This window comes from Zeus faber (assembly GCF_960531495.2).
Source record: "Zeus faber genome assembly, chromosome: 1".
NCBI classification, from domain to species: Eukaryota; Metazoa; Chordata; class Actinopteri; order Zeiformes; family Zeidae; genus Zeus; species Zeus faber.
The window spans coordinates 21,882,850-21,908,463 of record NC_137193.1 but is presented as its reverse complement, the minus strand read 5'-3'; the positions used below and the strand labels follow the sequence as shown (position 1 = coordinate 21,908,463).

The 25,614-nt window shown below is 42.5% G+C and overlaps 1 protein-coding gene across 1 annotated transcript; it reads left to right on the top strand.

Annotated features, from left to right (window-relative positions):
* Nucleotides 1-6,501: 6,501 nt before the first annotated feature.
* Nucleotides 6,502-25,614, top strand: tpd52 (tumor protein D52; the record flags this gene model as incomplete). Its single annotated transcript, XM_080013216.1, has 8 exons — nucleotides 6,502-6,619; nucleotides 11,323-11,450; nucleotides 12,154-12,302; nucleotides 19,857-19,958; nucleotides 21,763-21,789; nucleotides 22,919-22,960; nucleotides 23,777-23,825; nucleotides 24,414-25,614. 8 exons carry the CDS (start codon nucleotides 6,502-6,504, stop codon nucleotides 24,537-24,539), a joined length of 741 nt encoding a protein of 246 aa, XP_079869342.1. The 3' UTR covers nucleotides 24,540-25,614.

Here is a 25,614-nt window from a genome sequence, read left to right as displayed (position 1 = left end):
TTTGTCCCTCAGCTAGAACTGTGAATTCCAAAAATTTGATACCTTTACTGCAATGCAGGAAACTACAACATTTTACATTTTGTCATGATCTCAGGACGGTCTGGATTTTATGGATTTCCCTCACTCATCAAATATTCTGTGAAAGTGGAGGGTGGGGGACCATAGAATCAGAATCTGTGACCATAGAAATAAACCAAAGGCTTACTTTGAGTGCATCAAATATGAAGTCTCCGGCTCTTTGTAAAAGGGAATGCCGTTTGAGGTAATTTTAATATTTCAGTGTTCTAATAAAAACGTTGAATACTATTCAGTCTTTTTAATGTGGGATAAATGTAAACATTCTTTTATTTACGTGAGTCTTATAGGCTGCAACAGTAAGCTAAAACTTTCTTTGATGCTGAGGACATTTTTATGGTGAATGCTAGACGACAAAAAATGAAAAAGTTTAACTATCATAAATAAGAGTTGAGAGTAAAAAGAGCCATTAAATTATATATCCAATGGTAACATCATTTATTTAAACAACTGATTTGAAGGAAAATTTAATAATTAAAAGCTTGGTTTTTCTTTCGACTAGTCCATAGACATTATTTTACTCACTTTATTCAGTTATGTTTTGAACTCATCACATAGCCCAGTTTGTGTTGCCTTGTTGCCTTGACTTGTGGGATTCCATACAAGAAATTGCTTAAATTCATGCCATGGAGAAAGCGCAGAATGCTGGAAGATTGATTAGTGTGTTTCAAGGTGGTGAGGGTCAGCCAAAGGGCTAAGGATTACAGCAGCCTGTCAGAGAACAACAAGACAAGTGAACCTCTCCAAACAAACAAGGATATTATGTGTGTATATGCGATGTCTCTTTTTAAAGGGGACCTTTGATGGGAAAAACTCACTTTTTCAGTGCTTGTGCACATACATTTGGGTCTCTGTGGGCCTACTAAGACACAAACTTTGAAATAACTCGGTCAGTTTTTTTGTGAGCTCTCTATTTCAGAAAACATGCCATGAAACAAGCTGTTCAGATTTGCAGCCCTTTCTTACATAATTTAAGCCTTCAGTAGAATTAGAACCGCCCTCCATCTGAGTAACTCCACCCATGGTTGAAGAATAACAAGCGCCGCTGGGGACTGCTCTGTTGGCTTACAGACCAGCACAAATCTTTTAAAAGAAAGAGGAATTAATATCAACTGTCTGTGAAGAAACTGCAGACAATGTGAATTAAAGTATTTCTTTCTGGGGGGCTGCATGCTCCGCTGCATGTTTCTCCAAATAAAATCAATAAAAATAGTGTGTTTTTATTGTAGATGTATGTATTTTATTTTATTTTCAGACGTGTACATGAAACAAAAACGTGCGGTGTCCCGGTGCGGTGTGCTTGCTTGAAGCAAGGCAACCAAAGTCAGAACAAAGTTTTGAATTAGGCCTTATATATAGAGTGAAGATTTGGCAACTGGATTGCTTATTTCTTGCCTCATATTTGTTTAGAAACAGATTTCGGTGTACTGATAAGATGCAATCAATAAATGTTTACGGACAACAAGTACAACAGAACCCAGAAGTCAAAGGTCAAACCCCATTGGCTCACAGAACTAGGGGCCTCAGGAGGGTGGTGCCACCCACTGAAACAGAGCGTCTTGAAACAGGAGGCTTATAGAGGCATGTTAGAATGGCTAGAATGCATAATCTGAGTGGTACTTTCAGCAAATACATTCAAAAACATGTTTTAGGGACCTATATTAAGACCTATATTAACTTGTTGAAAAGGAGCATAATAGGTCCGCTTTGGTGGGTGTCAGATCCTGTGTTTTGAACCATGGGTTGTAACAACTTTAACAAACAATGGGGGCCACAAACTTGCAGTAGTGAAACAAATGACATTACAGATTAATTGAAAAGTATCAAAGAGAAACAGTTTATTTTTTTTAAGCTTTGATCTCTATTGTTAGATTTGACTATTTCCTGTGCAGGGATATTCTTGATATTCGGTTTTGTTGCTAGCCACTGCCCTTGGACGTTGCTGGTCATTCCCTTCTCTTACTGTTTACCCATGATGCTTCGTGGAGCATAATTGGCACGTTTTTTTGCAGCTACAGTCATGATTCTGTGTCCCATGATTCTTGTTTCAAGGTTCATCATGTGATGGGAAGCACCATCGTAAATTACCTAATTGATGCCACACTGTGCTTCATTACCAACATGGAAAAAGGCTTCTTGTTCCCGGTTACACTGTGGCTCAATGTTAGTTGTTTTTCTCTTATGAAAGTGAGGCCTTATGAAAGCACGAAAAGTCAGCCCCAAAATATTCTCAAATGATTGATATTTAGGTACTTGTCAATCAACTACTATATCACAACTACTGTGATATTTTATTTTGTAATATAATATAATACTGTTCAGTCCTACTTTCACGTAACAGTAACTCTTTTATGAAGAATAATTACACTATAGGCTTTTCAAAACAATTACAAAGTGCTTAGTAAATAAATGCAAACAAGTAACGCTAATAAAGTGATAGAAAGTAACAATACCAAATCCACAGTTCTTGAGGAAAATAATTGGTGGTTGCCACCCCTTGGACTGTCTTGGGTGTTACATTTCTGTAAAAATGTTGGTGATCCAATGTAAGAGGTTTTGCACTGGGATGTGCAGAGTCATTTATGTACAGAGTTACTCGTTTTAAGTTTTCCATTCAATAAAAGTGCCCAATCTGGTCAATCATGGTAAGTGGTATAGTAAAACACAGGTTTGTAGAGGTAAAGATTAAAAGCAGCCCAGGCGAAAAGATTAAAATAACAATCTGAGCCATGAAAAAGCTGTATGATCAAATTTACCTGGCAATTCATTCCATCGCCAGACACAAGCACTAACAACAACAGTTAGGTCACCTTCAATGTTTAGCCTGGAAGTAGGTGCAGTCAGGAGGCTGCTGGAGCAAGATCAGTCAGAATATCTTTTACTAAATAAGCAAACAGGCAATGAATTATGTGTGATAAATGGGAAAACTACATAATGAGTATTTGTCAAAAAGGCTGATACAAGTACAGCTAGCACCCCTTATGAGTTTTTTTAAGTTATTTTTTTATTAAGTTACTATTTCTGATTATGAAGTATATGACAAATTCTCGAAGTCTGTAATCACAACCAGAGATAATATAATACTACTATAATACTACAATCAATATTTTGTGTGATAGGACAACATAACCCTAGATCAGCGTTTTGTGCACTATATATTTTAAAATCATCAAGAGGTACAAATGAAAACTCGACGAGTGATTGTTTCCCAGTGAACAACAAGGAAACAGTTAGGGAAATAATAGTTCTGCTGGGCTTGTGGAAAGTTGTGGAACTTTAGTCTAAATGAGTTTGCACGAAGAGAATCCCATGTCACCACCCAACTTTATTAAGGCCACAGTACTCAATAAGTTCATTTGATTTAATTTGATCCTTTTTTTGTTTCAGAGAGATTTGCAGGACACCCCATAATGACATAAAATACTAATCAATTATTGTGCAGCACTAAAGTATGCTCATGTGGGTTTATTCAATTCTACTGTACAAGAGCGCAATTTGCTCTTGTACAGTTCTAGGCGAAAACCTGCCTAGAACTGATATTTTTCCATCGATTTCTTTTAGTCGGTTAAGTTTAAGGCCTGAACACATCCTTCACTAATAATTTGTCAGCTATATAATGTGTCTTTATCCTTTTATGCATTCTTACAATAAACTTCTTGTGGAGCACATACACCGTCCCAAATTATACAAGTACATTGTATGTGTGTTTGAGTGTGTTAGAATGACTTACCATTCTGGTTGTAGTAAGTCATTGTGCTGTGTGTAAAGACGCGTGTGTCCTGTGTATGTACAGGCATTGTGCTTGGCAGTGTGTCCACATTGTTGGCCCCCTCACTTCCTGATGGGAACTGAATAAAGCACTGTGCAACGTAGTACAGTGGGACACCACAACAAGGACGCTGCTGCCTGCCTGATCCAGCCACTTTTATTGCATCTTCTCATTGTTATTCCCGAATGTTTGGGAGAACATGGAACCCAAGGCAATAAAGAATTATTTTTGCGGACAGACAGTAATTGCAGAAAACATAATTGCAGAGCATTCCAAGGTCAATGAGGCAAATGTAAATAATAGGGCTGTAAATAAGGGTAGATTCAGTATTAATTCAATCTGATATTGTTTTGGGCTTAGAGTTGGCTCACGACGCCATTCAATATACACTGATCAGTCACAGCATTAAAACCACCACTAATAACCACTAATATTGTGTAGCCCCCCCTTGTGCCGCCATAACAGCTCCGACCCATCGAGGCATGGACTCCATAAAACCTCTGAAGGTGTCTTGTGGTATCTTGCAACAAGGCGTAAGCAGCAGATCCTTTAAGTCCTGTAAGTTGCGAGGTTGGGCCCCCGGTGGGGCTTGTTGTTCCAGAACATTGCACAGATGCGCCATCGGATCAGACCCTAGCCTAACCCTGGCCACGCACATGATGTAGAAGAAAACGTGATTCATCACACTATGCCACCTTCCTCCATTGCTCCATGGTTATGATGCTCATGTTCCCATTGTGGGTGCTTTTGGCAGTGGGCAGAGGTCAGCATGGGCACTCCGGTCTGCAGCTACGCAGCCCCATCCGCACTGATGCACTGTATGCTCTGACACCTTTCTATCATTAAAAAAAACCTATCTTTTCAGCAATTTGTGCTAGAGTGGTGTAGTCTGGTTTAAGCAGCCACACCTGTCTTGGAGCCAGGTAATTGGGCCCAGGACCAGGGTTGCTGTATGCCTGTTCCTCGTTAGAGCAGTCGACGAGCAACAGGTATAACCCCCATCCCCACGCACACATGGGGAGAGCCTCTGTCATGACAATGTTCCATCTGCTCTCTACAATAAACTGTCGTGTTGTGCAACATCTCTGCCTGTGGCTCTCCACAAGTTAATTCTCGGTGCCTTTGTTGGGCCTTGGTGCATCTATTGAAGCTTTCAGGATGAAAACATTTTTATTTTCTAAAGAGCACAAATGATGAATTGAACTGTTTTCCACTTGACAATTTGGGGAGACTGCGCGTAGCATTAGCATGGCTCCAGCCTTGAGACTGTGCTGAGGCCCTCACCGCTAGTTGAATCAAAAGTGTGTGTGTGTGTGTGTGTGTGTGTGTGTGTGTGTGTGTGTGTGTGTGTGTGTGTGTGTGTGTGTGTGTGTGTGTGTGTGTGTGTGTGTGTGTGTGTGTGGAGGATAAGCCCCCCTATACTATCCTGGGCTGTGCCCGACAAGAGCTGCTCTGTGGAGAGGGGTGGTGGTAGAGGCAGGGTGGGGACCCCAGAGAAATGGATTTAATCTCAATTACTCTAGCTGAAGCCCTGTGTGTGTGTGTGTGGTTTATCCTTCTTTCAAGGACAGAATTTTTGTAAGTGATTTTTAAATTTTTAATTTTTTTTTTAAATTTTATAATTTTATTTCTTTTTTGTATTTCCTTTTTTGCCATTTCCCTAGATACCATGAAAACATGCATTCATGTACACTCACCAATTCACATGCAGACACACACACACACACACATCAGATATAGAGTATAGCCCTTGGTTTGTCCCCTCCACTTTATTTGACGAAGATCGCTCCTCTTTCAAACTGGACAGCCCACTCTGGATAAGCGCTAGGCTGTAATCCAGGACACTGCAGATTATGTTTTTTTATCTCATAGAACCGGCCCCCACCCCCACCCCTGGCCCGCTCATGTGACCAGTGCACACAAATGGGACCTCAAGTTTTTTTTTTTTTTTTTTTACATTGCATTGCATGACAAGATGGAGGGCACAGAGGTGGGAGGGACGGAGGGACAGAGAGGGACATCGATGAGATCCAGAGCCAGGGAAGAATTGATGCGGACATATAGATTGTCACAGCAGGACTCCAGTGTGTGTTCCTTGCCCTGCTAGTGGGAGCTGGTGTGTGGAAGCGGCGGGATGAGAGGACTGTTCAGCAGTGACCTTTGGGATTAAGCCGGAGAATAGAGTGTGGGCGTGCGAGACAGAGCGTCTGAGGGCAGGTAACTTATTAACACCCAGAGAAAGGAGCTGAAACACCTGCGAAAACGGATATCCTTGCTGGAGAACATATACACACACACACACACACACACACACACACACACACACACACACGCGCGCACACACACAGCTCACTTTTCAACAGCCTGTATACTTGATTCTAGGTTCTAGGACACCGACAGACAGTACACATGCGATCTTGACATTGTGTAAGTTGCAGTCTAAATCTCTTTGTCACACACACACACACACACACACACACACACACACACACACACACACACACACACACACACACACACACACACCAGTGTGGAGAAACAACGGGCCACAGCAGGTGCTGGCATGTGGTCCTGTCACATGCATACAATTAGCATTTTAGCTCTGTTAGCATAGGTAGCGGTAGCAGAGCGCTAACTTCGTAACTTGGGCTGCACCCATGGAGCCTCTGGAGGAGTACCACTCTCCCTTTGACTTCGAACAAGGGGTCAACACCAGCTACCTTTACCTCTCCCCTGCCTACGGCGACACTCCGCCTGACTCGCCGGCTGCCAGAGGTATTTAGAAAGGGGGGGGGTGTGTGTGTGTGTGTGTGTGTGTGTGTGTGTGTGTGTGTGTGTGTGTGTGTGTGTGTGTGTGGATTTGGATTTGTAGTTGTAATATTTGTGCCCTCTGATTCCGATTTAAGGATTGATTAGGAGAGTCTGTGTTGGGCTGCCCCTGAAACAGGAAATCTCTGATTTTATTAATAGTGTGTGTGTGTGTGTGTGTGTGTGTGGTCATTACATTGCTTGCGTCACTGTTATCCTCCATCTTGTCCATTTCTTCCTATATTTCACTTATTTATGACATTACTTGTTGATATTTACATTTTTTTTTTAAATTTATTCCACAAACATTTTCACACGGAGAACTCTGAACTATTTGGGTATTTAACGTAGTCAAAGTTGTCTATCATTGTCACACATTAATTTAATAGTTAAGATCAAACTCACTTGGAACAGAAACATCATTATTAAAGATCCCTGAAACTCATTTCTCCTAATTTTATCTTATTCCTGTAGTTCGGTGTTTGTCCCATGCTGTATGCGTCATATCCTTCACTACAGAATAATAAGGTCATCATATTTGCAGACTGGAGGCAACTGGAGGCTTTTGTTCCTAATGTGGGGCTTGTCATAGACCACCCTATCCCTGGTTGCAATGGCTTACACTTTAACAATACCTGATCTAATGCCTGGGAGCCTTTTCTACCAGAGACAAAAATAAGCCACTAAATAACATCAACCCTAACATCAAGTCCAGTGAGACAGAAGCCTGCTCATGAGGAATCGCTGCTGAGTATTTGGCTGGAACTTGCAAGCTTGAATCACAAACTTGTCATAAACTAATGACAAAGTAATTGCTCTGAGCAAAATGCTCAGATCGACAGTTCTGAACGCTCAGTTTGCATTGTTTATTTTTCTACCCTCTGCACGAGGTGACATCAGCTCGTCACGGATTTCCGTAACAAAACCAATAAAAGTTGTGTGTATTTATTGTAGATGTATTTATTTACTGTATTTTATTTTATTTTATTTTCCAACGTTTACATGAAACAAAAAATCCCTGCGTCCCAGAATCCCGGTGCGTCGCAGTGTGGTGTCCATGTCTCCCACAAGCTTGGAGAACGGCAACGAAAGGTGAAACTAACTTTTAAATGAGGTCGTGTAGATCTCATATGAGTGAAGATGCAGCAACTGGATTGCTTATTTCTCGCCTTAAACTTGTTCAGAAACAGATTTTGGTGGACTGATAAGGTGAAATAAGTGATGAGTTACGGAGTAAGTACAACAAAAGCCGGAAGCCAGGCGCAAATGCCTTTAGCTCACAGAACCCGGAATTTGTGCTCAAACCCAATTGGCTCACAGACCTCATGGCCTCGGGAGGGTGGCTCCTCCGATTTACAGCCCTTTTTGGAACAAGGTTATAGAGCCTTGTTAGAATGGCTCAAATGCATAATCTTAGTGTTATTTTAAGCAACAAACTTCAACGACATGTTTTGTGGATCTTAGAGACCAATTTGTACTTGTGTGAAAAAAAGAGCATAATAGGTCCCCATAATAGGTATCTTTTCAGCCTTCTCATCCGTGATAACTATCATAATGTTGTGTTTAAAGAATGCTGCTTGAAACTGAACTCAGATAAAAATCTGCTGATGCGGTGCAGTTGCTGCTTGTAGATTCTAATCATCCTTTGTTGCAAATTGACTATAAGAAACTAAACAATTAGCATTTTCATAACTGTAAAGCAATAAAAAAAAAAATTTAATAAATGAGTGAGCTAGATAGGTCCTATAGATCAGTCCTCCTCCGATGTTATTAGTGCTACAGATATTAAGTTGTGAGGAGCTGTCTTGGTCATTACTAAAACAAGCCAAGCTAATTATGTGCCGACAGTTAGTAAAGACCTATATGATTATGTTCTTTGCAGTCATGTCTCATTAAAGGACTAATTATTCATTATGGGCTACGGCTACACAGCGCTGTAGCAAGAGAGCAGAGCAAAATCAAAACAAAAGGCAATTTATGTAGTTATGCTGCTGTTTATTACAAACTGTCTTACACTCTTCCCTCATTAAAACATTTTCACCCAAAACAAAATCTATTTGTGTAAATACTGTTTTTCTACTGTGGCTTTTGCCACCAGGTCTCATGTTGGTGTCTGACATGACAGACAGAGAACCTCGGTTATAACAGGTCTGATTTTAAGATGGATCTCCTCCTGCTGTAGTATATCGTGGGCTGCCTAATATGGGCCATAAATATTTGAAAGACCCTCCAAAAATACTGTACATTTCTTATTGTGCGTTCTATTATAAGACAAGTTATCGAGGGAAGTAGGAGGACAAAGTCACTCCTGGTAAGATGTTCCATTACACAAGCTTGTCATCATGGTGTGAGTTGGCGTGCGTGTATGTGTTCAGTAGCGAAACATTGCTGCGTCGGCAGTAAATGGAGGTAAAAGAAGATGGGAAGAGAGAGGAGCAGAGGAACATTAAAGACAGCTCAGGGGCAGATGATGTAAGAATGGAGAAAAGCAGTCCAAGTGGTTTCAGGCCAAGGGGGTGTAGAAGTATTTCCCCTTATTATTTTCCCTTTATTTCAAGGACTGCCTCCACTCTGGCTCCAAATTTCACAGTAGTTTATAGCTGAATCTCACATGTTTTCAGCCCATTAACGCAGCATTTTTGGACATAAATAACAGATCTGAAGCCTGAGCCATCAGCTCCTGTTATTCCCATGCCTTTAATTACTGTAAAATCAAGTTATGGCAGAGACCAGCTTGTCTTTTTATTTATTTATTTTCCTTCCTTGAATCAGGTTAATTGGTGTACATTAATAAGTTGTTTAGATTTTACAAGCAGCCGCCTGGGTGTTTAAGGGAGTCTCCACTATTGTGTTTGTGGGGGTGTTGAATGGCAGGGCAATTTGTTTCTGCTGCCGTTGCACATATTAAGTGTGTCATGGTTTGGAATGTTTTTAAACTGGTAGGAGAGGTCAGGGTGCTGGAATGAGGAAGTGCGTGTGTTAGACAGAAAAAAATAACATAAAAATAATTGGCTGCAGGGGACTTGGAATTAGAAACATCGTGTATGAAAACATCCCATCTTGGTAATTTGATTATATCTCAGATATATTGGGCTAATTAGGGCTTATTATTGTATTATTATTATTATTATTATTATTATTATTGTATCATTATTGTAGGTGTGTCTATCAGTTGTTATCTTCCAATGTTAATACATTTCTCTACTTTGCAAGGTGAATGTAAAGCTAGATTCATCGACATTTTAAGGGAGTTTTTCTATTCATTTAATTTTTAATTGTAATTAAAAATTTCTTTAATTTCTTTCATTCTGAGCACTTATTCCTGACCAAAGTATGAGGTAACAGCTGAATTCTTTGATATATAATTTGTGTGCTTACAGAAAAGCTATGTCTCCTTGTTGGTTAATCCATAAACTACAAGGGATACCGCCAAATACGAAAACTTATTCTTGTTCACTTTTTTTGTTGTTCACAGGGTTTTCCTTGACCAACTAAATGTTTAATGATGTTTGGCTCCCAGGTTACCTGTTTTCATGTGCGAAACTATACAAGGCCAAACCATGTTTCTTTTTAAAATTATTTTCTCATGGCAATTGTAACACACCAACAGCTGACCAAGCCTCTAGGCCAGTGCAAGTGATATGCTGTAAAACCTGTTTTTTGGGCTCATTTGGGGCTTTTGTATCTTGTGTTTCAACACTTGGCTCTGCTCTGTCGTTTGTATAAATATTTTTTGAACAGTTGCACAGCACAGTATGTGTCTCCAGATGCTTCTTTTTATCTGTTTCCTCCCTACTGTATCATTATTATATATTATATATTTTTTTCCTGCTCCTCTCCTCTCCTTTTTTAATTTTTTTTTATTTTTTTTTATTTTTTTTTAACTTCTATCCAAATGAATGAAGCAGGAAATCCAGGCGCAGCTTACTCCTTCTTATTTGGGCCTCCCCATGAATACCACGTTGCCCAGCCCAGAAGGCTGCGACGCTTAACAACCTCTATCTCTTGCTCTGCTGTCGGAGCTGGGATGTCTCTATCTAGAAAGTTCTCTGTATTATTGATGGGCTGCCGCTCCGAGCCCTGCTGGAGAGTGGCACATCAAAAGTGTGTGTGTGTGTGTGTGTGTGTGTGTGTGTGTGTGTGTGTGTGTGTGTGTGTGTGTGTGTGTGTGTGTGTGTGTGTGTGTGTGTGTGTGTGTGTGTGTGTGTGTGTGTGTGTGCGCGCGCTGGATAATGCATATTTCTCACCCCTGCCTTTAGACCAGTGCCTGCCATCAAAGACCATCTCTAGTGTCTCTTAATCTTCTTGTTCTCCTCTTTGCTCCCTCGCTGCCTCTCCTCACCCTCTCGGAGATGAGAAGCTCCAACCACGCAGCTCTTCTACTTCTGTCTTTCTCTCTTACTTTCTGTCTTCTTTTAACTCATACAATTTTCCTGCATACCCTTTTCCTGTACTCTGCACACCCTGTTGTTATTTTTCCTGTAATCTTGTCTCTTTATCAATCTCATTCCTTTTTCCTTTCCATTTTTTGACTCTTTTTTTTTTTTCTTTTCATTGTTCCCTTCCCCTCTATTCTCCTTCTGTCCCCTGCCTCCACCTCCTCCATGTTGTGCCTTTCCTCCTCCTCCATTCATATTTTTCTTTCTTTCTCTCCCCCTTCCCTCTGTCAGGTTCCAAGCAGCACCCAGATTCCCTGCCCGAGATCGGGGAGGATGCCGCGTCCTCCGCCGGCGCCCCCAACATGGACCCCGCCATGACTGAGGAGGAGCGGGAGGAGCTGCAAGGAGAGCTGGCCAAGGTCAGTTAGCATTGGGCGGGGGGGGTTGAAGGTCAGATGATGGTTTACCTGAAGTCGGGCTGTACCATAAATCTATATTATCAATTAATTTGTCTTCTCATAACATTGCGTTGTCATTTAAGTAAGATTTCAGCATATCATAACGTACATTTTTTGTACGCTAAATGATCGATGATGAGGAAATATGCCCTAGACTTGCGATTATGAATTATCTACTAATTGTTAAAGTCCAGTTTAGTTTCAACTAGTCTGGTATGCTTTCAACTACCATGTAGTTGAATGTAATGAAATACAGTTGGCTTTTTTAACTTGTGATTTTGAATTAATAGGCAGATACTGTGATAACATTCCCAGTGATTATCGTGATGCTACAGTTTTCCATATGGTCCAAACCTGATGTTGGAATGTGCCCTACAATAAATGTTTCCTTTTTGATGATTCAAGCATCTCAACGTATGGACAACAAAATGCAATGATTAAAGTCTAGTGTAGAAGATCAAGCAATGTAATGCATCTGGTGTTCTATAAACTGTGTTTTAAATGTGTTCTACTGATCCTTGAAAGGGCTCACTCTGCTTTCGTCACCTGACATTGATTCTGATACAACATGAAAGAAAATTGTCTCATGCAATAGAGAGCACATAGATACACATAAGCAGTGAATGTTAGAATTGTGTGTGTGTGTGTTGGAATGTGCCTCCAGGTGGAGGATGAGATCCAGACTCTATCCCAGGTTCTGGCCGCCAAGGAAAAGCAACTAGCCGACATCAAGCGGAAGCTGGGCATTACACCGCTCAACGAGCTGAAACAGAACATCACCAAGGGCTGGCAGGACGTCACCACTTCCAACGTGTACGTACAGTACTCCACACCTCCCATCATGCTCCCTTCCTGAAGTGCTTATGTCACACACACACACACACACCCCAAATTTACAAACTTCCACAATCAAAGGAAAACATCAACCACAAACACCCTTATGTCATGGACACACTACACGACTTTCAAAGTTGTCAGATCGATGTACTGTTACCGCGACACAATTTTCTGTCTCGTGATCGGGAATCTTGAAGTCGTTGTGGTTTGAAACTACATGACTGATTGGCGGGGTCACACATTACAAGGTCTTTCACCAGGAGAAATCCCCAGCGAGTCTGTTGGGTCTCCAAACTACTTTTTGTCATGAAAACACATGCAAGTGACCTGGAAATGATGCGGTACCATCCGCGGGACAGGATTCTTTATTCATTATTTTCACTGTATCATTAAAATGCATAAAATATAATTTAAATATGAAATATATCAAAAACCTAGAGAAGAAAAGTAAAAAAGGTATGTGTTTTTGGCTGCTGCTCTGGTCCACTCCCGTCTCCCGTTCTTGACTCCTCCCCTCCCCCTCACTCCATGTCTACTCTCATTGGCTCCTCTCATACTGTCTATTATACATTTTTACACTTTTCTTACTTTGTCAGTCACATGAACATACGGAGAAACAAAACCTGCAACTCTTATCTTCACATCCGTCTGCATCTACCTCCCTGCAAAACCTACTCACCAATCTGCATCCCCTTTAATGGTGAATGGATAAATAAATGATAACAGAGCAAGAAATCCTGAAATTCCAAAACTACTAGCTTCAACAGACTAATTTATTTATTTACAGATATGTGGGATACATAAGAGGATGTTATGAGCCCTGCATCGATAAGGTGTGCACTCCCTGTTTACAAAGGCCTCAATCTGTTTTAAAATCGCATGGCCCTTTTTGGCGCAGGTTCGTCCTCTGCTTCATAACAGACCTTTCTCTTGCTACCGCTTGGGGTGTCCAGCCTGTACCAATCTTGAACCCGGGCTTCGTGTATCCACTTGTAGGGCTGGCCGTTCTGGTCCAGGTGATACATGCGGCACAGCACAGATGTGACGCGCCGCCTGGCGTCGTCGTATGTCGTTACCCTCCACATTCCGGGAAGCTTGTGCCGGGCAGCGTTGCAGACGGCCGAGACAACGTGGTTCAGGTCGTTGAACCTAAACGTGTACGTGGATTTGTACATTTTGAGAAACCTCTGGTTGAAGATCTCCGGGTGTGTAGGGACTCGCAGGCCCCGTGGCCCAAGGATCCTTAAGCCGTTGGAGACGGCTGAGCCATCTACGCTGTTGATCAGTGCAGAGATGGTGGTTGTGATGGCGATGGTGGCGGCAGTGGTTGGGGTGGTGGCGGTGGCGGCAGCGGCGGTGGGAACCGGCCTCAACCCCAGACGGTTGGGTTCAGCCGATCCAGGCAAAGGCTCCAACCGTGGATCTCCGACCAAGTTGGGAGGGACATTCTCAAAGGAATGTCCGGCACGCTCAATAATAGGCGGGACCGGTGTGTCCAGAGAGGCGGGCCAGCAGTCAGGAAAGTACATGCGTACCAGCATGCAATGGATATCTGAGACCACGTCTCCGGAGAGACTACTGTCCAGCAGATTGGTGGCATCCATACCGGCCAGAATCCACTCTTAAGCAGAAGCAAGACAAAGGGTCAAATTTAGCAAACCAGTAGAAGTGGAAAGTAAATACCTACAACTACTCTACTACAGTACCTGGGTACATTTTCATCTTTAACTGTACTTTATTGATTTAAACTAAATTTCAGTACTTTAACTCTTTTAGTTATACTCTACAAAGTATTGTACTTTTCAATTTTCAATTTCGATAACATTCACAATATTGACATTAATATCCGTGCAGTCTAAAAAAAGGGGGAAAAAAATCATTTCCAGAGCCAATCAAAGTAGAGCATTTATGTGTGTGCAGTGCAATCGCGACTTTTCTTAACGCAAAATAAAAATGACTTTTTAATTCAATGTGTTTGTCTGTTATTTGAAAATTGTTTACAGCCAGCTTCTAAAAGATTGTGTTCCCCAAATACACAGAGTGAAATAAGGAACTACTTGAGTGCTACAACTAGTTTTTTAGTAAACCAAAATGTTATTCAAGTCAAAATCAAGTGTTTTTTAAGTATTTTCAGTATTTTCAGTTTTCTTTCTACCTCGGGCAACATCATATCATATCAAGAGTTAATGTATGACAAATAAATACAAAAGTATCCTTCACAAACAAAACAACAAAAATAAAATAGGGTCCATTGTATTTGAGGCCTACTCCAATTCAACAATATTTATTTTTCAAAGGGGATTTTTTAAATAGTACCTGGCAAAAGTGGGGGAGACCCTTCAAACACCAATACAAGCATCTGTGAGTAGAGAATTTCTTTGTACGAAGAAAACGCCGCCATGTTGTGGATGAACAGGTAGCTTCTTGGTGGAAATATCCATAGAAGTGAAGTCATCTACAGTGCTCTTCTCAAACTCTTAACATTAACATATGGAATTCCTACTCTGCATTGTGATGTCATGTGCTTTACCTAGCAACTGGCTTATTTTATCCTATCAACATAATGGATAATTTAACTTTAATGTTATCAATATCTAAACATTTCTCTGTGATACAAATATTACGAAAATAATCATGGCCACCTTATTGAGAATAAATAATGCTTATATAATAATATTAAATAATGCTTTACCTGCAAATCATTAAGTAACTTAGCTGCATGCACTAGGCTTTACTTGTATAAAATATATTCTTACTATTAAATTTTTAAGATTGATTACACCATCGCACTCATTTTAATTTTCTCTTAGGGAAATTCATATTGTTCAGTTTTATTGTTGGTCATTTTTATGACCTGTTTGGAATGGTGAAGTGTGCATTTTAAAGAGGGCTTTATCCTGTGGATTATATCTTATTTTGTATTTGCTCTTAATAATAACTTAATTGGAGCAAGGAGAAAAAACCCCAATTTTACCATAGGCAGGTTTTGACGTCGACTACACTTTGTTGGGGCTGTTCGGGCATCTTGAGGGCATTCATTTTAAAGTCATTCATGAATATAGCGAGGTCAGATAAAAGACACAGATTTATCTTTTTTTTTTTTGCTTATTAATGTTGCTTCTGTCAGTCTTAACAGTACAAGAGGGGACCTTCTATTTTAAATAAGAGTCAAGTGCTGCCGGTCAAGTGATTCTGCTTTTTGCCTGCACATTTAAATGACATATTAAAGGGAACCTAATATGCTCCTTTGATAGGTCTGACGTCCCAAAAACATGTTTTTGAAGTTTTCTTTGCTGAAAATACCACTCAGATTATGCATTCCAACCATTCTGCCATGAAACCATCCAGTTCTTGGCGGGTTGTTTCAATGAGTGGTGGCACCCTCCTGAGGCCCCTAGTTCTGTGAGCCAATGGGGTTTGAGCACGGGTTCCGGGTTCTGTGAGCCAATAGGGTTTGAGCATGACTTCCGAGGTCCGTTGTATTTAGTCTGTAAACTTCAATGGTTTCACCTTATCAGTTCGCCAAAGTCGGAACCTTTGTTCTGTCTTGTGTTGCTGTGATTTGAGCTTGTGGGGGACACCGCGCCGGACACCACACGCAGGGATTTTTGTTTCATTCAATTAGTAAATGTCGGAAAATAAAAGAAATACATCTACAATAAAAACGCACTATTTTTATTAGTTTTGTTTGGGGAAACGCACAGCAGATTGTGAACCGCAGCCTACAGTCTATTTACCGCATACTTTATTTTTTTCTTTAGAAATAAACACATAGCAGAATTATTTTTTAAATACTTAAATTTCCATTGTCTGCAGTGTCTTAACAGACACACTTTGCGGTGTCTTTATGGTATTAAAGATTTGTGCTGGTCTGTGAACGCGGGGGCGTTTTTTATTCTCCAGCCGTGGGTGGAGTTACTCAGATGGGGGGGCAGTTATAATTCTACCGAGGCGACAGAAAGGGTCGCCAATCCGAACGGCTTGTTTCATCACGTTTCATGACTGAAGCAGAAAAACTGAAAAAACAGCAAAACAATTTGTGTGTTAGTAGGCCCATCAGAGAGCATAATGCATGTGCACAAGCACTGAAAAACAGAGTTTTTCCATAATACGTCCCCCTTCATTGATTGTGTTTGTCTGTGTTGTTCACCCAATGGGTTATCCCACCCCACCCCCACTGGACTGAAGTATGGTTCTGCTGGTGAAGCTTCTCTTGTTACTGGACCGTTTTTCATCATCATTCTTGCCTGTCGCACATCCTTCTTCTGTCGTTCTCTCCTCAACTTTTTTTCGACTGCTTATGTTTCAACTCTAATCTTTCACTCCTTCCACCACCTGATCCCCATTTACAAGCTGTGCATCGCGCGGGGAACACTAGTGACGAGGGACGTAAAGGGTTGGTCGGCTCAATCAGAGGCCGCACTTCAGGACGCTCTTACTGACGTAGACTGGGACATGTTGCAATCAAGTTCCAGTGACGTCAGCGAGTTTACGGAAGTAGCTACGTGCTTTATAACCATGTTAGCATCGTTCCCACGGTGAAAGTTCGGATATTTCCGAACCAGAAACCGTGGGTCGATAAATCCATCCGCAGCGCTCTGAATGCTCGCACGGCCGATTACAACGACAGTCTTGTATCCGGAAATATGTACAATTACAAAGCGGCGTCGTACAATCTGCGTAGGGCGGTGAAGGACGCTAAACGGATGTATAAGGACAGAGTGGAGCGACAGATGGCCCAACAGGACACCAGACACTTGTGGTAGGCGCTGCGCACTACTATGAACTACAACAGCAGCTCCTTCCCAGCCACGAGTGTGGACGCCTCCCTAGTCAATGAACTGAACTCATTTTAGGCGTTGTTTGAGTCTGGTAACAACACCGCTAGGTCGCCAGATAATTGGAATTACACCGCTGGGGATGAGCGTGCACTCTGTGTCCAAGCATGAGGTCAGGAGGGCTCTGATGTGTATGAACACCAGGAAAGCTGCGGGCCCAAATGGCATATCTGGGCGAGTACTGAAGGCCTGTGCTAACCAGCTAGCCCCGGTGCTCACTAGAATATTTAATGCCTTGTTGGCCGAGTGGGCGGTCCTGTCCTGCTTCAAGAGGTCCACCATCATTCCTGTCCAGAAGATCGCCTCTCCTGCCTGCCTGAATGACTACCGTCGGTGGTCATGAAGTGCTTCGAGAGGCTAATTAAGGAATACATCTGCGCCTCCCTCCCGCGCACCTTGGACCCGCTGCAGTTCGCGTACCGGCCGAACAGATCCATGGACGATGCGGTCTCCCGGGTACTGCACACCACGCTCACGCACCTGGATGGCCAGAAGGGGGCCTATGTGAGATTGCTGTTCATCGATTATAGTTCAGCTTTCAATACCATAGTCCCCACCAGACTGGCTGTGAAGCTGCGGGAGCAAGTACTGAGCACTCCGCTGTGTGCCTGGATCCGGGACTTCCTCTCAGCCCGGCCCCAGGTGGTTAGGGTGGGGAGGCACATGTCCAGCTCCCTCACCGTGACCACAGGATCCCCCCAGGGCTGCGTCCTCAGCCCCATAGTGTACTCTCTGTACACACATGACGATGTGGCCAGGTCCAGCTCCAACACCATCATCAAGTTTGCTGACGACACCATCATTGTGGGCCTGATCACCGACGACGATGAGAAGGCCTACCGGGAGGAGGGGACTGACCTGTCACGCTGGTGCCAGGACAACAACCTCCACCTGAACGTCAGCAAAACTAAGGAGCTGATTGTGGACTTTAGGAGGGGATTACAACCAAGGGCGCACGCACCGTTGGTGATTAATGGGACTTCTGTTGACAGGGTGAGCACCTTCAAGTAGCTGGCAGTCCACGTCACGGGGAATTTAACGTGGACTACACACACACGGACACTCTGGTGAGAAAGGCGAGGCAGCGTTTTTACCACCTCAGGCAGCTGAAGAAATTCAGGGTCTCGATGAGGATCCTCAAGTCCTTCTACTGTGGAGCAGTGGAGAGCATCCTGACAGGCAACATCACTGCCTGGTTTGGGAACTGTACTGCTCAGGACAGGCGGGCCCTGCAGAGGGTGGCGCGTTCAGCCGAACGTACCACGGGAAATACCCTCCCCTCCCTGCAGGACTTATACACCAGGAGGTGTAGTAGCGGAGCCCGCAGGATCATGAAGGATTCTCACCACCCCAATAATGGACTGCTCCAGCTGCTGCGGTCGGGCAAGCTCCTCCGCAGTCACAGTGAGAACAGAGAGACTGAGACAGAGGTCGTTTCTCAATACCAAGTACGCAAAATCCGGATTTGCAGACTTGGTAGTTCAGACTTGGCAAGTTCGACTCGGGAGTACAGACTCCCGGGGACCATTACCATTACCACCGCTTGCTGCGAAATGCATTTTGGGATACTTGGCTGTCCCAAGTCCACACAAGTCACCACCGATGCATCCTCCATAAAATGGGCGGAGCAGGTCCACATCCGGGCATTTGGACTGGACTTGGCTCGATGCAGACTTTGAATTGGAACAGTAGTTGGGCTGCGACTGATGACGTTTCACAAGTCCACAAGAACACAAGTACAGACAAGAACGCAGATTGAGAAAGGCCTAGAGTTTCTTCCCGTTAGCCATAAGGACTGTCAATGCTGACCTCACCAGGGGTCCTAACAAAAAGCACTGAGACATTCACATAGGCCCCACTGCCTTACTGTACTGTATGTAGCATACTGTACTGCAAGTTACTGTATCACTGTTCTGGGTTACTGCATACTGCGCTGTTCTGTTCAGTGTTACTGTATTGCTGTGCTGTACTGTTGTGTACTCTACTGTATATCTCCATACACACTTTATTCACATGCACTTTACTGCACATATCTGTATATACAAATAGCCTATCTCATATACATAACTCTACTCCCTTCACTTCTATTTTTTACCCCCACTCTGTATTATCTTTTTGAGCCTTATTTTTATTTTATTTTATTTTATTTATGATTCTATTTACAAACTGTATTATGTTTTAGGAATCAGTTGGTTTCGGTTAGTTAGCTAGGTAGGAATTAGGTTAGCAATTATGTTTGGTAACTATTGTTCAAAATCTCAGACATTTCACTGCATATATGTATTAACGTATGTATATGTATGTAAGAAATAAACCTCTTGAATCTACCTCTCTCTTTAACTCTCCCTGTCTCTCATCAGCCTTGGTATTTTCCCTCCTTGAAAGCAATGTCACGTCAAGAGAAGTCGTCTCCATAGGAGTTGTCTATATCTAAAATTCTGTTATACGCATCGCTACCTACATTTTATATTTAGACAAATTAATTAATTGTATACGATGCAGTGCATCAATGTTGTCGCAAAAGTTTCATCACCATATCCAGTGCTTCTACGAGGCATTCAAGACAGGCACAAACCTGAACGCCCCATTGGTCGAGTTTCTTTATTTGATCACAAAGGAGTGGCGATTAGACGCTATGCAGCCATCTCCAGGATGTTAATTCAGACCAGCCTGTTCCTCTATTCCCCTGCAGTTACAAGCGGACGTCGGAGCGATGGGCCATGGCGAGCCAGAGGGCCACCACTGCCTTCTCCAACGTTGGCACCGCCATCACCCGCAAGTTTGAAGACGTCAAGTAAGAGCTCGCTGTTCCCACAGGACAGGAAAGGATCATGCAAAGAAAACGTTGATCCCCAGTAAACAACATGATCACTATCAAGTGTCTTCTTGTGGATAATGATGTGTGACAAATGAGGTTGTTTTCTGCCAGTGCCATGAGATGTTTTTCTAATCCAAATCATTTTAGTCGTGTAATTTTCTTAATAGCAGTGTGGTAATCAACCTTATTCTGTGCTGTTACAAGATATTAACATTTGAAAAGGCATGCCTCAGTCAAAACTACAATCATTGCACCCTATTTGCAAAAAAAATCCTGCTTTATGCTGCATTCACATGGAACACGGGAGACGGTAAACTGGAAGTCCTGTTAGTGGACGAGAGCATGACGGCAGACCGGCAGAGGAAGACTGGCAAATGGCAACGGTACGCAGCATTTGCCGTCCAAGTTAAAATATTGAAACTTTCTGCCGTCCTCCGCGACGGCATTATAGCCAGATGTTATGTAGTCGAGGAGCCGACTCTAACTACATGTCTTCTGTCTCCTGCTCGAATCCAAACCAGTAGTTGCCGTTCTCTCAGTAATATCGCACTCATGGCTTATATAAAAACCGTGGATTGATATATAAGTTGTTTTTTCTATTTATTAATTGCAATGGAGGCTGTTTGGTGCTTGTAGCGAGAAAGCAGATGGAGTATTTGGACGTGGTGGTCTCGGACGGCACAGTTGGTCCGGTAAAGTTGCAACACCAGGTTATTACTTACATTATGATATAATAAAATATGAATAATTACTTTATAAAAAAGAAGGGTTTCTGTTGGCAGTGGAAACCAGGTGATCAGCCATCACTCAGTTAATAGATCAAGATGCGCTGTCTCTCAAAGCTGCATAACAACATCCATAAATATATCCATAATGCGAAATAATCAATAGTCAAACCTGCTCGTAGATGAATTTGATGCTTTACAGCCGGCGTGTGTATAGAAAACCAACTATGAATGACAATACGTTTTGGAGGGAATTTAACATTCATTTAGGTTTGCAATAAAGTATGAATAGTAAGCTGCATTTTTATATGTACAGTATATGCATTACTAAAAACCTGGGGTCTTCACCATAGGAGGAGGAGACCATCGCAACATATCGTTATGTTTTGCCTTGGTACCTCCCCCTTGCTCCTCTGTGCCGTTCAGAAAGTGCTGTTAAGCCGTGCCGTTTGCCCTCTCCCGTGTTCCATGTGAATGCAGCATAAATGGTTGAATGTGACGCAATGCTGCCAATTATGATTGACATGTTTTACAATATTTGCTTTTTTCCCGCATAAAATGCTGCCCCGCTTGTCTGATACTCTGCTGCATGATTCCCTGCGTGATATCATTATGAACACTTATACCATATTTTTAGTTTTATACCATAGATTTTTCTCCTTCACCCTCTTCTGAAAACTATAGGGATAGACTCCCTCGTTCAATAGACTTTGCTGGAAAGCTGTAGGCAGGAAAATGAAGACATGGTTTGACTTCACAGTGGGAGGCAGGCCAGCTCGGATAATCATTCGTTTTTAAACAAGAATTTGAGATTTGAAGATTCCTCAGAGGAGTTATTTGTCAAAAATGTATGATGGGGAGTTAGGAATCGATGCATTGCTGCAGGGAATGCCATAGAGAAATATGAAAAATGTATAAAATACTGGAGGCAGCCTTTAATAATGACTGACTTATTTTAACAGCGTTTTACTGAATCCATAACAGATTTCTGTACTCACACACTCTCTCCGGAAAATGCCCGTGCATTGACTTCCACTAAATACTTGACTTTGCAGGTTGCAGTCTATTTCCAATGTCCTTGGGTAAGGTGCCAATTCCAGTCATTGTTTTACCAAATCTACTGAACTTCACCGGCTTCCTTGTGGTTTAACTCCACTTTCTATTTGTCTCACTCAACATGCACGAACACACTAGTCATGCATGGGTGTTTACCAAAACCTTTAACCTGCTCTATGTAACGTTGTGATGTAGGGAGAAGGTTTTCCCACTATAAATAAAAAGTGCATAAACAATAAAATCCAATTCAGTGAACTAATTGAAAAATTAACAATGGAGTAAGATCATGTAACAGATATTAGTACCTATTTGGGGGTGTGTGTGTGTGTGTGTGTGTGTGTGAGTGTGTGTTGTTCTGCACATATTCATAAATCATGTCTGTGTATATTTCTGTTCATTCTGGCACCTTTCTAATTTCACACATTTTCTTTATATGTGGCACAGCTTTATTCAGCCCATTATCAACCTCTGCCTAGTTTACATTAGTTAACTTTCATTTCATTATGATGTTTCACCTAAGAACATTCAGTTCAGTCCTTGAGCGGTGATGCGCATGTGAACACAGTAGGGGGTGGGGGGCGACAACTGAAGTGCCTTGAAGCAAAGCGCCCAACGTTGAACCAAACAAATGGAGATATTGAGATGGAGATATGGAGATATTCAGAGATGTTCCTTGCCTGGTTGGACAAGCGATAAAAAGCGTCTTAGTTATATCCTAACTATGTGATCTCTCCCCACCCCCGATCCTCATCTCTCTGCCCCCTCTCTTCTCTGGATTATTGGGCTCCAAATGAGATTATGAAACCCCCAAAGCCGCAGCGTGCTGAGAAACGCACTCTCCCGCATTAGCTGGGACGCACAGCAATTTTGGGGGTGGGGGCTTTCGTGTGTGTGCGTGTGTGTGTGCGTGCGTCTGCGCGTCTTGATGACCAGATATTCCCCTATAAGATGCACGATTAGTATTTTATCTACTGCACTAATACACAATCAATGTTAATGGGATCGGGCAGGACTCATGGGAGCCATGCGCTCTGTGTAGTAATCACTGTTTTAATGTAAAGTGGGGTTGTTCTGCATTGCCTCAAGTTTCTCTCTGCCCCGCCCTGCTAAGCTCAACGCTAATGCCTTTCTCTTATCCCTAATGCTTTCGGATAGCATTCGCTCTCTGCAGCACTCTGCTAGCATGCCTGCGATGAGGTAAGGCCACACACAACATGTTTGGGTGAATATCTCACCTGGTGGCCAGGGCGGGAATTGCACCTGTAACATTTTTCTGCACATTGAGCGCTTTGGGTGTTTACTCAAAAAGTGTCTCATATATGGAATTGAAGACATCACTTTTGGTCTTGCTTTTAATTTGTCTCTATGTTTTACGGGAACATTTCCAGTTTTTTGGCATAAGGTGTTTATTTTTTGTTGTATCTGTATGACTGACAAAGTTAAACGAGAGCCTCTGCAAGGACGTTGTATATTTACATATGCATAGTTGCTGATGCTGTATCTACAACAACTCACGTTATGTGTTATTCCCCTCACTTTTCACTTTTCTATTTTTCTTCATATTTCAAACTAGAAAAATAATGAAACATTTAAAATTCTTAGTTAATGAATTACTTAATAATAATTAAAATAAATATTTATTATTGTTATTAGCTATTTATTTTAAAATGGCCCAATTGGCTATTTTATTAGCATAACATTTCAAAATGCGGTAGACTGTTAAATAAATCTTTTAAGGGCCAGGCTCAGCGAACAGAACGTCTGTGTGAAAACAGAGCACACACAGACGCTGGCAGCAGCGCAGAGGTTTTTGGGGTCAGTTTGGAGCACTCCTCATTGTGTCGAGTATCGGATGACGTGACCTCTGAGGGCGTTTTTATCTTGGATATCCCGTGGCCGTCGCCGGGAATGTGACCCTGTTCGTGTCCACTTTCCCAAAGTGCTTTTTCCCCTCTAGAGGACCAGGAAGGGAAATCCATGTGCCTCATCTCCGCATGTCTCTTCCTCTCACAGGAACACTCCTTCTTTCAAGTCATTCGAAGAGAAAGTGGAAACTCTGAAGGTAAAGTTGTCAACCACGGAGCAGGGGAAAAAGAAAACGCCTCCACTATCATCAGCTATTGATCCCTCCAACGTAGTTAAAAAAGTGGTTCGTTCATCTTGTTACTGTCACCCGTGTTTCCACCGGCTGCACGGTCAAGACTTGACTTTCAAAGCGGGAAATCAATAACCCTTTACCAAATCAATACAGTCCATGGAGCTGCTGGGATGATGTGCGTCCTAATCTGGTTTAATTCCGAACCCTCGTTCCTTTTTTTATCTGTGCTCAATAGTTCTCACTTTTAAGCATCATCAAAGGCTCCAGTGACTCAAAGGCAGTTTATCTTTCCCCTAAATTCCCCTGAAAAGAATAATAAATCACTGTTTGGAGAAACAATCTCAATCTGTCAGTGTTTTCTCTGTTCATTTTTACGGTATTCTTTCCATTCAACGTCTCCCCCCCCCCACTGTTGTTTCCATTTGTCTTTGCTGGTTGCGTTTTCTTTTGTTTACCCTCATAAAGCACAATTCATCAGCGCATAATAAACACATTATTTTCTGGGCAGCCGTAGTTCTTCCTCCTCAACTCTTCTCCGTTTCTCTTCCTCAGACTAAGATGAGTCCGTCGGCGTCCAGCAGTAACCATAACGAGCAGGAGAGCAGCGGCAATCCTGGCCCCGAAAACCTGTTCAGCCAGCCCGAAGACATGCCCATCCAGGAGCCTCCCACCCACTGAGAGCCACTTTCACCCAGCCTTGACCTTTCACCTTTCACCCCCCCCCCACAAAAAACCCCTCTGTGTGCCAAACTGTCTTTATTGGAAGTGTCTGACTCCCCTCAAACGTGAGCCTTGCGGTCCAGCGTCTGGGTCCTTTGCAGACGCTGTGGAATTGGAAGCATGGGACAGTCAGGGCATGTGGTCTCACGATGGGAAGTAGTTTGTTTGTTTGTTTGTTTCGTTGAGCCACGCCCACTGGAGAGAAATCGGACCCCAAGTCCTTTCTCTTGGCTTTACTTCCCCTTTATCGTCTCTCCATCCCCCTCTCCTCCCTCTCTCATCCACCTTCCAACCAGGAAAAGCGTCGGAACCAAAAGAACGCCTCTACAACACCTTTTTGTTTCGTTTTCTGGCAGTAAATGATGCGTTAGCTCCATTACAGTCGTTATAAGTTTAAATTTTTGAGAGATCACTAGTCGTCACGAGGCGCCTTGGTCCGTTCCTTTACACTGCTATTATTCATGGCTGTTGTTCGGTTGATTTTCAGTCTGGTTTGTTAGGCCTCACCTTTCCAGCTTGGAACATTTAGCTTTCTCTACTCCTTTTAAGATCCTGGCAGTTTTAACTCCTACGTCATCCATAAAACGCTTGGTAACTATAACACGCTCTCAAAACTCTCCAAATCCTATGTTGCAATGTTGTTTGGGGAAGCCGTGCCGAGATCAGCAGTGAGGGTGTCTCTCTCACACACACACACACACACACACACACACACACACACACACACACACACACACACACACACACTCACTGCAGAGATCAGCCGTCACCCGGACAGGGGAGCGTTGAAAACGTGTCGCTTTTCCAGAATCAATATTTGAACCCTTTGTTTGCGCCCGGGAGTTTCTGTCTAACACTTTGCCGTCCCCCTCCATGATGTACAAAACACATGAAGGGGGTGGAAAAAAAAGTCACTGGATGTGATTTTGTATACTGATAGAAGTATGAAATAAATATCAAATCTTGTCAATTGCTGTTAACCCTTGGATGTCTCACTATGCGAAATTTTGTCCCGATCATAATGATAAAACAT